Below are 14,620 nucleotides of genomic sequence, written 5' to 3' on the forward strand. Positions count from 1 at the left end.
TGGCTGTCAGACTTATTTACAAGAAGAGTGACATGGTCTGTGAAGGAAGGATTGAGTGACGTGTATATCACTTGTTTGGCAGGAAGAGACAGCTCAGTGTGGTCTGAGTACAACTGAGATAAAGATCATGAGGTCTCTGAAGTCACAGTTCTGTGGAAAGTTCAAAACTAAACTGTGAAAACTGACCAAATTGAGCTATATAGTCGTATATTCACACAGAACAAGAAAAGTGCTCCCTAAAACCTGTATATCAATCTCTTTTGACACTGTTAAATCTCTTCACTCCTGCATTTAAAACCAAACAGACAGGACTTATGCAAACACTTTATTATTGGGTCAGGGGGAGACTCTACTGGTTGAAAATAGAAGAGAAGGGAGGGGAGGTGGATGGGTAGTACAAACGGCGGACTCACCCAGAAAGAGCGGGATTCATGTCATGACTTTTTACGTAACTTGTGTGGCTCACGCCTCCCTCATAACTACTTCACTTCCCGCATTTATGTACATTTATTTACTTTTGAAGCATCAATGAAAAAAACTCAACTGTTGCTCTGTTTTTTGAATCTGACACCCTTAAAGATGCAGAGTGAATGGACCCTTTAGCAACATTACTATCTGGGGCCCAGACATTGGTGGATGACCATTGGACTCGTGACATCAGAGATCGCAGCTCTAATGCATTAAATTTGACTCCACAGGTCTCTAATTTTGACTGCAAAAGACTGCTAGTTCTTGAGTTATTCTTTATGCATCTACAATTCTTTGAAGCAACCTTTGTCTCATATTGAGACAAAGGCTCTGCACTGGCAGGATTGTGTGAGCGTCAAGATGAATCAAAAGATACCCCGCCTCTCAAAACTCCTTTATAAGAGCTCAGTGGTACAAGCTATTCCTGCAGCGACACGATCAAACGCACAATGAAGAGCTTTACTTTGATAGCAGCTTTGCTTCTCTGCAGCCTCAGTAAGTACTGCCACTGGATTTTTCTCAGCACCAATCATGTAACCAGTAACCAGAATGTGTCATTGTTGCCTTGATACAGTAACTGCTGCAGTATATGTTCAAGGGCAAAACTCTTGTTGTCTTTGTTTCAGGCTGGATCTCTGTCTCAGGTTCTGAGTCTCGGACTGTCGAGGTCCAGCCTGGTGAAGAAGTTACTCTGACATGTGCCAACCCTTCCAGCAGACCAACTCAGACAGACTGGTTCAGAATGATCAACAGAACCAAGCCCAGCTGTATCTCCTCTATGTACGGGGCCGATATCACGCCTTCATACTGTGATGGATTTCACAATGGATTTAAAATGAGCCTCAACGTCTCAACTGTCTTTCTTAAAATCAAGCATGTGGATCTATCTGACTCTGGAGTGTATTTCTGTGGGTTTTACATCGGCAAAAATACAGTCATTACCGATGCAACACATTTAATTGTTCAAGGTAAGATCATGGTTAAACCTGTTTTTCTCAATATATTACAGTAGATCTCAAATGTGTAGTATGAAAACAGCGTAAAGACCAACAAGAAAAGAAGTTGTGTCAAAACAACAATCATCCCCATTCTTTTTTTAAGGAAACAATGAATATGATGGTGAACTGGATTGTACAACTGCAAGTAAGGTTCTCCGAATAGATTTTGCAAGTTACCACAGAGCCAGTTATTAATCATGTCTAAAGCATATTAAACAGAGTCTCATTCTATTATTTTTCTCATAGATGAGCCTAATGGACTGACAATCCTCATCAGTGTGATCCTGGGTTTTCTTGCTGTTTCGCTGACTATAGCTGTCATTGTCCTGGCTGCTAAAATCAGGAAACTTCAGGAAGGTACAGCTCACATATATCATGTATGCATGTACTCATGTATAAAGTTGTAACAGATAAATATATACACAACAAAACTTCTGGTCAATGATATCTAATGCTGCTTATCTTTTGTCACGTAGCTTCTAATGAAGAACTGCATCCTGAAAGAAACAAGGTGAAGTATTTGTTATTTTGTCCAATCTTTAATGTTGGTGTCAATCAGAGTTTTGATTTTCCCTATTGGGCCCGATCCGACTTACCAGGACCGGCTGTAATTTCTCAGAATTCCCTCAGAATCAGGTTGAGTTCCTGCTTATTATTTATTTATTTTCCATGCAGACCTTAAAGTCTATGTAATATCATGATAAAACATATGGGCTTGGAGTGTAACCGCCATGAATGCGTGAGTTGATAATGCGCATCAGCTCTGCCATCATCTGAATCTGTTTGTATACATAAACAGGGATGGGGAAAGTCTCCTTTTAAGACTAAACAGTTACTCCCCAAAATTAGTAACTAGTTACTTTTTCTTAGTTACTCTTTATAGAAAGTAACAAATAAAAATCTTTCAAAGTTACCTATTTAAATGCTTTTTAAATAAGCCATTTGGTTTGTCACTTCTGTTGTAAAGAAATGGCCACACTACCTTATAAACTCTTCTAAAAAAAAAAAACATGGACATTATAACATCTTCAATTTAATGGACGTACCGCATGCTAACGGCGAGCGCATTGTGTCACTTCCAGTGTTTCTGTGGGTTCATAGCGTCTGCTTGCTGCTCTCGCTAAATACAGCTAACTCTGTTAAAGTTATACATGATTACATGTGGTTACATGATAGCAGATAAATGTCCGCTTTATTTACACCTACACTAGTTTTACTTCAGGACTTCTATCTCCCTCCTTCTTGTAGTGACTTTATTGCTAACCTCATCTGTTTGTTATTCAGTTCTGTTAGCTACTTAGCAGCTAGCGATAGCTTCTCTCTCCTGCTCGGAGGGTCAAATGTTAAGCTGCTTCTCAGCTCCTTTACTGAAAATGGTACATGTAATAAGTATAGCGCAGGTGTGTTGGAGGTGAGGCATCCATCAGTCCCTGCACATGTGCACGAGACTACAAACGTTAACGTTAAAAAAAAACCAAAAATGGCCTTAACATAGTAACGACTAACTAATTACCTGATAAGAAAAAGTAAAGCTGTAAGTTTCTCGTTACATCAAAAAAGTAATCAGAGTACAAATATTAACTGATATAATTAATAGGCTTACAATGCTGTTACTCAACGTGTAAATGCCTACAGTGTCTCTCTCAAATTGGATGCGCTTTCCTGAAATGGAGCCTAATTTACTCAATGTAATGTTAATAAAGTATTTCCCATTGGCTTTTAATCAGAATATTTATATGACCTTGTGACTATAACTACTCTTAGGGCATAACTACCATGCATGTTTGTTTGTTTGTTTGTTTGTTTGCAAGCAATACAAGTTTATGTAGGGTGAGGCCTGACTTTTTTGGGCTTGATCATAGCTTGAGTATTAACTTTGGTTTAAATCATTACTCATGTTCAGCACATAGTTTCTGACAACTGTATATGACCCTGCATACTCTGGTTTACAGAATTGGGGTTTTGATGACCTAACCTCTGCAGAGATGAGGTTCCTTCCAAAGACAATAAGAATCAGGAGACCGGCATCGGACAGAGACGTGGAGACTCATGTCATTTATGCTGCCAGCAGATAGAAATAGGAAGCAACTGAAACTGCAAATCATGGTGTAACTGATGCTTTATCAAATAAATCTAAAAAATAGAAGTTGAGTTCCCTTTATTGTGCTTCTTTCTGTCTCTCTCTCAGCCAGGGTCTGTCTTTCTTATTATCTCTGCCTCTGACCTTTATCTTAGAGGGTCAAGAACATATTTGATGTTTAATAAGGAAGAGCCACAATGAAACTGACAATGATAATGAAGTCAAACTTACTCATACAGAGAGGGAAATGGTCTGCCAGGGAGGGAGGGAGGGGTGAGTGAGATACACATCATTTCACAGGAAGAGACAGCACAGTGTGGTGTGAACACAACTAACATGAAAGTCAAGACGCAAGTATTTTTTTTAAAAATGGTGCACATTGACCTACTTGGTTTTTAAATCATGTCAGGCTCTGAATTCGTACAAACTGGAAGAATAGTATAAATAAATAACAGTAGAATGAACCGGACTTCTGCGGTCACCAACATTGTATGATGAAGTCTCAACAACAGGAAGACTTCGCCCATGACCACAAACATCAAATGACTTGCTGTTTTCTGCCAGCAATAAGACTACTTGCTTGTTTTCACTTCGCTAGCGCCCATTTTCACCTCCTTCAAAGCCATGTTGGACAGAATACTGTGCATGTTGTTTTAGGCTAATAACTTTGCAAAAACATGTTTCAAACAGGCAATTTGTTACTAAGTCATGTTGCATGTATTACTCCTCTGCCCTCTCTTTTTTTCATCTTTAAACTGGAATAGGCAACAACTGCATACATAAATATCCATTGTGATAAGGGGGTTAAGATCACTTTTTCTGATATATAATTGTTTAAAAATACTTAGTATTAAAGTAAAAGTATTGTTTTATTTTATTTTATTACTTTCATATGCTTTCTCACTGTCAGTCGTTTACTTCTTTCTTTGTTGTTGTTTTTTAAAAATCTTTTTAACTAAATATACTCACTTTTTAATATTTTATGATTGTCTGTTGTCTATTGAATCTGTTTATGAAAAGTACAAAGGGGTAACTTTCTGCCCTGGTTATGTTTGCATGCATACTGTATGTGAGAAACAAGAAGTGCTGTGTCCCCTCCCCCTGTTATCTTCCACTGCTGTGAAACTGGCTAAAAGCCACAAGAAGACTGGCCTTACATTCTCTGCAATGAAACCACATGCAACACTGCCTGTACAACTTCAGACGCAATCTTTAGTACTTTGTCTTAAAATATGAACCTATTTTTAAAAATGTTAGAATCTTGTCAGCAGCGTCCCCATCTCTTCGCAAACTTGTCACCTTCTTTGCAGATAACACCGGCCAATTTTCTCACTTACTTCTGTCTTTTGCCCTTGTACATTCACACCCTGATTGCACAGCTAAACTTCACTTCCGCTCAACAGATACTGAGGAGATTGTCTATTAAATTTACTGAACTAACACAGGGCCAGAAAGCTACGTGTGATGAGTTTGTAGTGGTGTGATATCCAGTAGTAGCCTAATATGGCTCAGTTCAGTTATCGTGCCCCATGTGACTTTCCAGACAGAAAGCATCTATTCGTGTCCTGCAACACCTGCAGCCCTGGTGAGCCAGCAAGACATCAGGATATAATTGTAAATGTACTCCATTCAAAATACAACTTAAGTGTTACATTCAAAAGGGGACCCAAAAGCAGGACACAGACACAGAAGGCACAGAGAGAGGTTTGAATAGTTTATTGATGACTTGCAGCTGAAGGCAGGTAGGACTCAAGGGGAATCCAGGAGGAGTAGGGTCGAGCTGGTGGAGGGAATGGAGAACTGGACTTAGGCCGCGTTCAGACTGCCAGTCAAAATCCGATTTTTAGCCCATCCAGATTGGAACTGGATGGCTCTTTTGAAGTCTGAACAGTCACAAATCACATGAAATCCGATTTTTGCGAACCGGATCGAAACAACCTTCGGGAGGTAGTTTCAGATCGCATTTGGACAGATGTGTCTCAGTCTGAACCGCTCCAAACACTCAGATCGGTTTTGACTGTCCGTGACGTCACTCTATGCGGCACGCGTAGCGCCGGCAGCGCGGAGACGAGGTGTCCACCGGCAGCCGCGCCCGACTCATACGGGCCCGACGGGGGCGTCCATCTGCCCGGTTTCTCCCCTGAGATGTTCTGCACCTCTACTGGACAGTGATAAGGCCAATATACTGAGGTGACCTGCCTCCATCATGTTTGTTGTTGTTGTTCTTGTCGCTGTCGCAATTATATGACATCAGACGATCTGACGCCGTTACTATGGCAACCTGTCAGATCAGTCAATAATGCGGCCCAGTCTGAACAGAGCCATATCCGATTTGGACGCTTGCTAAAAAAAAGTGTGGACAGTCAGCCCTAAAAATCTGATTTGAGTAGGAATCTGATTTGAATCAGATTTGCCTGCAGTCTGAACGCAGCCTTAGAGACAAGTGAGGTACAGGCAGGCAGGTGACTGTAATCTAGAGGTTAGGTGATCCTGAGCACAAGGGAAGAGGTGTTAGCAGATGAGGAGCTTTCAAAAGATATGGCCAAGTGACTACCAGTGTAGTTGGTACAACAATCTGGCAAAGAGTGAGTGAATAACCATGGTTCTTGTGCTGCAGCTGATGAGTAGATGAGAGGCAGGTGTGTCAGCAGGGAGGAGTTAATAGCTGATTATAGGCAGCTGAGTGGAGAGTGGAACAGAGAGCAGGAAGGAGGCCCCACACACACACACACACACACACAAAAGGAAGGGAAAAACACCAGAGAAAACTGGGAAACTGAGGCTTAATGCCCAGATCATAACATTAACCCTTATGCACCCCTTGGTACATTGTTTGCATTTTTCAATTAAAAATACTCCATAAATTGCCTGTGTTAATACTAGTGGGACAATATTTTTGCAAGGATTTCAGTTCTTTATCAAATTTTAATTTCTAATAATAGGGCTATAATACACACACAGAGAATACATAACCCCATACAAACAACAGTAGCCTACTTTCTTTTTTTTTAAATACCTACATATACCTATAATCGTGTAGCTTGCTTGGCTGGCCCTTTCTTCAGCTAAAATTAACTCTTAACTCTTCTCTGGAGGAGGCTCTGACAGCTGTGCTGCAGTCCTCTGAGGGTGCGGAGGAGATGTCCCGTAGGACTGACCCCTGGATTCCACTGGATGCGTAACGGCTGCAGATCCGTCGTCGGAGCCGTTACGCACCCATTATAATCAATGTGTGAGATTCCACCGACTGCAGATCCGCTGCGTAATGAGTCCGACAACGCAGGGCCATCCGACAGCCCTCGCAACACTTGCGCAGAGCTTCTATTTTTGTCGGACGACGGAGCACGACGCATAAATTCAGCACAGAACAGATCGTTCGGGACAGGAAGTCGTGCACAGACACAAAATAAAACATCCGGTATATTTTCAAAATAAAGTACCTCGGGCGGATCGTATTTCATAACTTGAAGACCTGAAATCAACAGGTTAGAGGTTTTCACTCGTCTTTTCACCCCACTGACACCGCTCACTCCGGTGCTTCTTGTAAACAAACAGAGATCACTAAGGCTTGTTAACAAGAGGCTCTTGTTAACAAGCCGGCCGACCTCGTTAGCGCTCGCTAAGACGGAGTCGCTGGATTTGTCTCCATTCATTAAGGAGGAGATGTTGATTATCTTCCAGTTATATCAATTGATTAGGCGTGAATTCGCGAGATCTCGTGCGTCCTCGGGACTCTGCTGTCCGCAACAGCTCCGACACAGACGGATCCGGTGGGTGTTGACGGACTGCGTAGATACGCAGCCGTTGCGGACGGACCCCTTTCGGAGTCGTTACGCATCCAGTGGAATCCCAGCGTGACACAGGCATTGAGGAGACATCAGGGAAGGCTTCATCTGAATTTGAACAAGATAGGTCCTCCAGCTCCAACTCAAGTGAGGACATGGAGGAGGAGTCCGCTGCTGATCAGGTTCAACAACCTCTGAGTCTATCCATGAACACTGAGTTGATTTACCCTCAGATGGGAAGCTCTGAGTTTTCGGTTCATGAAAGCTGATCTGAGTTAGATCAATCAACTCCGAGGAGGTTCACTCTGAGTTACGCACTGCACCAATACCATAAAAAGGCAGCACATATGGAGCCGCGATATTACGATTCACCATGGCAACAGGTAAAACAAATGGTTGAATTGAGATCCTCACGCAAACGTACGGTGAGTTAGAACACATTTTTAGAAAGAAAAAAAGGCAACACAGTTGCAGCTGCAAAGGAGAGAGAAGAATTACATTTAATCAGCATTTACACCCTTGAATGCAGCTCCAGGCTTGACTCCTCCCCCTCAGCCAACCCCCTAATCAGGGCTAAAAAAAAGGCAGCTGGGAGCCCTGCTCGGCCTCTGCCTCATTCCCTCCTCTGTCAGTGGTGTGACTGCTGTTTGCCAACAGTCTGAACAGTGTGTTACAGAAGCCTGCTGTTCCATTAGTCCCTGGGAGTAGAATTCCTGCTAGAGGTGGTGAGTAGGATGAGCTACAATATCCACAATTGCAGCATGGTGAACTAGGAAACTATGTAACTTGTGGTCGTCTTTTTGTAGATTCACCTGCTGCTGTTCTGCTTGTATTTGTTTTCATATTGGTTAATTCCTTTAACCAACTGGGTTGTGTTTGTTGTTTAATTAATTCTTTTTCATTTTTCTTTCAGCAAGTTGAGTGTCAACTGAAGGGAGGCTAGGCACTTATGGTGGGGTCCCTTCACAGTGTGTGTGTGTGTGTGTGTGTGTGTGTGTGTGTGTAAATAGGTTCACCAGGGACACGTGTGGATTTCCACCAGTTTGCTGTGAGTTGCTGTGCTGCACTAAGTGAGTATTGGTGGCACCCCTGGGCACTCCTTGTAGTAGACTGCCTGCCTCAGTTGACCTCGGCTTAGCTCTTATTTTCATTTGTCATGATTTACTACTGGCAGTTTGTATATTTTAAGCAGAGAGAATATATTAAAGAATTGTTTTAAAGAAAAATAATTTAATAAACATACTTAATTGTCATTCTGGTTTTAATATTCTGTGCATTAACTTTTCTCCCTTCTTTAGCCTGCCATTTTAAATAAAAACTTTATCATTTTGAAACACGTCTCTGTCCTATTTGTAGCAGCAACGAACCTGTGAGTCCTTATAATAATCTTGGGCTTTCCATTGTATTTCCTGGGGTACAATTCCCCAGGTGGTGTTGTAGCAACTATCTAACACTGTCCAAATTAACCCCGCTCCGCTACAATATTACAGGTGAAAACTGGCAAAATGTTATTGAACCTAAATTTTATTAATTTAGTTGTAATCCTGCCGGCGAAAGACTATAACAACATAGTTCAAACAGGTAGGACTGAGGTGTATTATAATTACACTTTATTTTTTCTTTATGAGGGTTCACATACATGACACTCAGGGAGGGGACTGAGAGAAACCGCTTGTTGAAGAAAACCTGGGTTAGGTTCTCAGAGTCAGTTACCATGGCAACCCAGCCAGAACTGAAGTTACCTCCGTTTCTGGAATGGAAGACCCAGAGTTTCCCTCATTTCAGGGTTAACAAGCTCAGGGTTTTCAAATAACATGCTACTTGGAACAGGCCGCTGGGCTTCAATCCCTGAAGAGACTGTAGTGGTGGGTTGTCTGTACTTTGAACTAATCTTTTATATGACTGGGGAGTAATGAGTAGTCTCAGTGAGTGATTCGTTCATTGTCACGCAGTACTTCCCTCGTCACATGGCAACTGCATAAGCTCAGTCGGGACAGGAAACAGAAATTATTGGTTCACGTCACAACTCAACTATGCGTCCTCAAGTTTGAGTCTCTAGTTCATTTGTCACATGACGGCTGTAGAGGCTCAGCCCAAAGTACAGTACAGTGGTTCATTCAAGACCGGTGATTCATACCAATCGGCCTTTTGTCACGTGACCGCTACCTAGTCACTGTAGAGTAGCTGAATGATTCCTTCACGATGCATAACAATGGTGCACCAACAGCAACCCAGTGGTCCCAGTACTGTACAGTCCCTGGTTTACACATCAATTGGTTTTGACATTTGTGTATTATACTTTGTCAACTGAAGCAAACCATGTTGCCTTCAGTGTTCGAAAACTGCGCTCCTTCTTTACATCACCCTTAAGAGGGCTACATCGCCACACTAATTAAAATGAACAAAATTACTTTAAAAAAAAAAAGATTTGTTCAGTTTATCATCCGAGAGTAGGTGATCCGAGCCCAGCTGACAAACAGAGGGACAAGATTGCTGCCATCCGGGGGTTTCTGTGATTTGTGGAGCGCCCGCCTCCTCTCCTTTTCATTCCCAATAACAATCCCTAGTTGCCCCAGTGATGGCCCTAAGATGTCGCTTGCCACGCATACCAGCAGCAGCCACAATGGTGACTAAGGTCCAAGGCAAAGAAGCAGAGCAAAAGGCCCCAGACCTTTCGCTGTCATGTGCAAAATGCGCATCCCTTGCCCCTCTTCAAGGGCCAAGTGCAGCAAGTATTTATGCAAAGGACACATGAAAATGATCTGCAGCTCCTGCTCCACTGACTGAACTTTCTCACCGACACACGCTCAAATTGTTTCTTAAAAAACATAGTTCTCACTTGTTGTTTTTAGCCTCGAACTGCATTTTCAACATAAAAAACCATAACCATAACTTGCCTGCATCATGTGAATGCAACCGATGTTTGTTTGCATCTATCTTTCTGCTTTGTCACTCTGCACGCCACAAAGAGCACTAAAATAACAAGTAGGCCTCTCATGGTCAGCCAAATTGTCATACAGCTAGTTGTGTCACCAAATTAGAGCACTGTGTGAGTGGTGTGGTTGTTGTGTGGTCAGTGATTAACAGGACTAGGGTTAGGGTTTTAAATATAAAACCGACCATCTTTAAACCTTGTTTCCTGCGCACAGTGATTTTAAGCTCCACAATAGTCAGACGAAACTATGCAAAAGGATGACCTAAATTATTAGAGTTTTACTTCCTCCAGCCTCAGTTAGTACTGGTATTGAATTATTACTCTAATTATCGCTGTTACTTAATGGCTGACTTGTTTATTGATAATAAGCAAACTGAATTAAACTGCTACCACAGATGCTCTGAGGAATTGTTGTCTGTTTGCTGAATTATCAGCTGAGTATGATATCTCTCAGCTGTCTGGTTCAACGGTGATTTCTTTCTCAAAAGCATTGACTATTTTTCGAAAAAGACAAAACACACCTCAAGTGAGCTTAAAAACATTTATGCGCATTTACGAAAGTTTAATTGAATTTTGGTGTTTCACCAAGCTTTTCTCATGCAAAATTTCAAAATCAGCATAGAAATTTGTGTCGGAAAAACGACTACTGTGACACCGCTGGCACAGGTTGCTGATGAGGGTTACTTTTAAATTCGCCATATCGTGTCATAATGATAACTGCAGGGTCAGCCAGTTGGCATATAATCAAACCGGCAAAATCTTCTTACACCTTGCTCTTTCGGTTCCTGTGGAAGAGCGAGTGAGGAACATAACACTTGTTTTACAGGAAGAGACAGCAGTGGTGTCTGAGCACGAGTGAGGTGAAAATTGCATGATGTGTTAGTCTAAAAATGTGAACTAAACACGTACTTGGTCATAAAGAAAAAATAAACAATCTGTTGCTTGATGTTTTGGAAAAACGGTGTAGACGCTAGCCAGCAGGCAGCAAATAGCAACAGCAAAGCCTCAACCACAGGAAGGTGGTTTAGAGCCATAACCACACACCTCAAAGGTCTAGCAGGTTATACAGGTAAAGAAAGATGCTACTTAATAACTTTCCTCGCCTAGAAACCAAAAGAATCTGCCGAGTTCTTTTGTATTTGCTGAGGCAGATTAATCTGGTCACACTCCCATTCAGACTGACATCCAGCCAAAGAAGACCTGGGCAGGCCAATCATACCCGTGTATCTTTTATAAGGCATGTTTGACAGGATGATTCACATCCAGCACATCTCACAGAACTCAGAACAAACTGTCAATCTAGGCAGCAATGATCAAATATGAATTAAGATATGTTAATGTGTTGGTTGTTTCTTGCGTAAAATGTCTTCAGAAACACATTTTAGTGGCTGTAATTTGAGGAAGACTACGTCACTTTGTTGCTTCATTGCTTCACCCTTTGATGGAAATCTAAAATTAGGGGTGGAGGTTTCAGTTAAAACTGCTACGCCTTTTTTTTTTTTTGCTGTGTTTCTGCCTGTTAGTAATTGGGTGTAACATGCAGTCGAGTTGCCATCTAAAAATACCAATAATGTTTATAATCAGTTATTTCTTTGTGAGCTCTTTATGACATAAAATGACATAAATATAAACATTAGTTTCATTAAAGTGCTGCATTAATGTCTCAGTCACTTGAATGTGATTTCTCAACATTATGACACACAATGATTATCACAAAAATGATCCAAACTACAGGTGTAAAGGAACCCAAAGAGTGTTGAGAGAAAAATACCTTTAAGTCGTACTCTGGATGCTAAGGTTGCATAAACCTTGTTTTTTCTGAAAGCATGCATGTGGTCAGTGTGATGCATTAGAAAAGAGCCCGCCTCTTTACATTAAAGGCAGCGTTACTGGAGCACAGTTCATTTGTGGACCTTGCAGAGCGGCAGTCACACGCACCATGAAGAAGTTCATCTTGATAACAGCTTTACTTCTCTGCAGCCTCAGTAAGTCCTGACACTGAATTACACAAAACTGCATCAGTCTTATTGTATGTTTAAAGTTCTCTAATTGAAAAGTTCTGACGTCTCTGCTGTTTGTTTCAGGCTGGATCTCTGTCTCAGGTTCTGAGTCTCAGACTGTGGAGGTCCAGGCTGGTGAAGGAGTCACTCTGACTTGCTCCAACACGTCCACACAAGAGGTTCAGACATCCTGGTTCAGACTGGTCCAGGGAACTAAGCTCGTCTGTATCTCTGCTATGGCAAACTCCAAGAGTAGTGTGAACTTCTGTGATGGATTTGAAGGTGGAAACTTTAATATGAGTTCCAACATCTCCACCGTCTTTCTCAAAATCAAACAAGTGAATTCATCGGACTCTGGACTGTATTTCTGTGGATTTACTCAAGGTGGAAAGCAGACTTTCTGTGTGACACGTTTAAAGGTTAACGGTAAGATCAGTCTCTTCTGTAGTAATAATAGTCTTAAAACAACATCCTTTATGCAACACAGTCAATTTTATAATTTTAATTAAATGAGAGACTTTATCTTTTATTGCAGGCAGCGATGAGTCAGGTGATGACACGGAAAACGACTTTAAAAGTAAAATTCTCATAAAGATTTCTCATTGCACAGGTTATCAGATGCTTGAAGGCAAAACAGTTAAACTCAGTTTGTTTCAGTGTTAATTTTGTCAGGTTTTAAGCCTCCGAAGGTAAATGATTTAAATGTTTTTCTTTTGGTGGCCATTCTTCATTTATTAATGCTTTTATATTTAATAAAGTATATATTTTCTCATTTTTTATCATTGTCTTCTAACAACACAGACAACAATCTGACTGTTTAAACAGAAAAGAAATGTGACAATATTGCAAATACGTCCAAATCAAATGAAGACTCATTTAACCTTTATTTTATACATGATGACAGGGAAAACAAGCATAACAGTAAGATTCTATAAGATCTGCCATTGTTCATATTATCAGATGTTTGAATGTAATTTTAGTCTGTAAAGGAAAGACACAGAATAACTTGATGATCTTTCTTGTTGAAGAGTCTGACAGAATCACACAGCTGACGAGTCCCATCCTGGCCGCTCTGACTGCTTTACTTGTACTTGTCATCATTGGTCTGGTTGTTAAAGTCAGGAAGCTTCAGACAGGTACTTTACATGAAAAACATTTAGTTTACCAAAGACAGTGACTAATTAACTGACGAGATCTTTTGTTTCTGTCACGTAGCGAATAAAGAAGAACAGAGTCCAGAGCACGGAGAGGTGAATATGGTTTTAGTGTATGTGTGTGTGTGTGTGTGTGTGCGTGTGCGTGTGTCTGTGTGTGGGTGTGTGTGTGTGTGTCTGTGTGTGTGTGTGTTTGTGTGTGTGTGCGTGTGCATGTGTCTGCGCGTATGTCTGTGTGTGTGTGTGTGTGTGTGTGCGCGTGCGTGAGTGTGTGCGTGCGTGTGTGTGTGTTCTTTTCGCTTTTATTTTATATTATTTAATAGTTCCATTTTTGACTCTGTTTCAGTCAACTTAACGAATACCAATTAAAATTTATAATTGAAAATAAATAAATATATATTTTGCACTTACTCCTGCTCCTTATTGACTTCAAAAACACTTTTGAAGTTTTATGTATTTATAAATTAATATTGGCCACGTATTAATATTAGTATCCACCCTTGAGAACTGTGTGACTTTATTGTGGGAGATAAAATCATGTCAAGTCACCACATTAAGACTGTAAATCCTCTTTAACAGAATGCGGCCTCTGATGACCTGAACTACGCAGCAGTGACATTTCGAACAGCGAAGCCAAAAAGAAGAGAGCTGGAGCCAAATGTTATTTATGCTGCCACCAGATAGACTCAGGAGGCACCTGGAACTGATGCTGCATCAGATTAAATAGGCGTTGTAGCTTTTGTATGGCTTGCTTGTGATAAGAATATAATAAAGATCTGATGTTTATCCATTTGTTTTTTTTTAAAGATCATTTTTTAGGCATTTTTATGCTTTATTGACATTGACAGAGTGAAAGGGGGTGATAGAGGGGAAGACATGCAGCAAAGGGAGCTCAGGCCGGATTCGAACCCAGCTCTGCCGCAGCAAGGCCTCAGCCTACATGGCAAGCGCTCTACCAGTGTGAGCCACCGGGACACCGTTGTTTATCCCTTTGTAAGCGTCTTACTTGCCATATTTTATAAAAATATAAGTGAGTGAGGTACACATTCGTTGTTTGACAGGAAGAGACAGCACGCTGTGGTCTGAGCACAAGGTTTCTACATTTATCATCTGAAAAGAAGAAGTAAATGCTGGCTGGTAAATACATTTTTTTTAAAAACTCAACAAACTTCAGGCTGTTCAATTTCTATTTGGTTTACT

General features: G+C 41.1%; 2 protein-coding genes across 2 annotated transcripts; both read left to right on the plus strand.

Annotated features, from left to right (window-relative positions):
• The first annotated feature begins 917 nt into the window (after nucleotides 1-917).
• Nucleotides 918-6,728, plus strand: LOC131989244 (uncharacterized). Its single transcript, XM_059354432.1, has 6 exons — nucleotides 918-963; nucleotides 1,095-1,436; nucleotides 1,570-1,611; nucleotides 1,713-1,823; nucleotides 1,943-1,977; nucleotides 6,642-6,728. The coding sequence occupies exons 1-6, from the start codon at nucleotides 918-920 to the stop codon at nucleotides 6,726-6,728; spliced, it is 663 nt and encodes a 220-aa protein (XP_059210415.1).
• A 5,355-nt stretch (nucleotides 6,729-12,083) lies between these two features.
• Nucleotides 12,084-14,128, plus strand: LOC131989674 (uncharacterized). The gene is made up of 6 exons (XM_059354975.1): nucleotides 12,084-12,251; nucleotides 12,351-12,692; nucleotides 12,802-12,843; nucleotides 13,295-13,402; nucleotides 13,482-13,516; nucleotides 14,000-14,128. Exons 1-6 carry the CDS (start codon nucleotides 12,206-12,208, stop codon nucleotides 14,102-14,104), a joined length of 678 nt encoding a protein of 225 aa, XP_059210958.1. The 5' UTR covers nucleotides 12,084-12,205; the 3' UTR covers nucleotides 14,105-14,128.
• Nucleotides 14,129-14,620: the final 492 nt, after the last annotated feature.

This window comes from Centropristis striata, chromosome 17, assembly GCF_030273125.1.
Source record: "Centropristis striata isolate RG_2023a ecotype Rhode Island chromosome 17, C.striata_1.0, whole genome shotgun sequence".
Classification (NCBI taxonomy): Eukaryota; Metazoa; Chordata; class Actinopteri; order Perciformes; family Serranidae; genus Centropristis; species Centropristis striata.

Bases quoted from the DNA above. Each gene is read 5' to 3' on its own strand.
- LOC131989674 (XM_059354975.1), top strand. From the start codon at position 12,206: ATGAAGAAGTTCATCTTGATAACAGCTTTACTTCTCTGCAGCCTCA. The intron at 12,693-12,801 runs GTAAGATCAGTC...CTTTTATTGCAG, and splicing joins GACACGTTTAAAGGTTAACG to GCAGCGATGAGTCAGGTGAT. The intron at 13,403-13,481 runs GTACTTTACATG...TCTGTCACGTAG, and splicing joins AGTCAGGAAGCTTCAGACAG to CGAATAAAGAAGAACAGAGT.
- LOC131989244 (XM_059354432.1), top strand. From the start codon at position 918: ATGAAGAGCTTTACTTTGATAGCAGCTTTGCTTCTCTGCAGCCTCA. The intron at 964-1,094 runs GTAAGTACTGCC...TCTTTGTTTCAG, and splicing joins TTTGCTTCTCTGCAGCCTCA to GCTGGATCTCTGTCTCAGGT. The intron at 1,612-1,712 runs GTAAGGTTCTCC...TTTTTCTCATAG, and splicing joins ACTGGATTGTACAACTGCAA to ATGAGCCTAATGGACTGACA.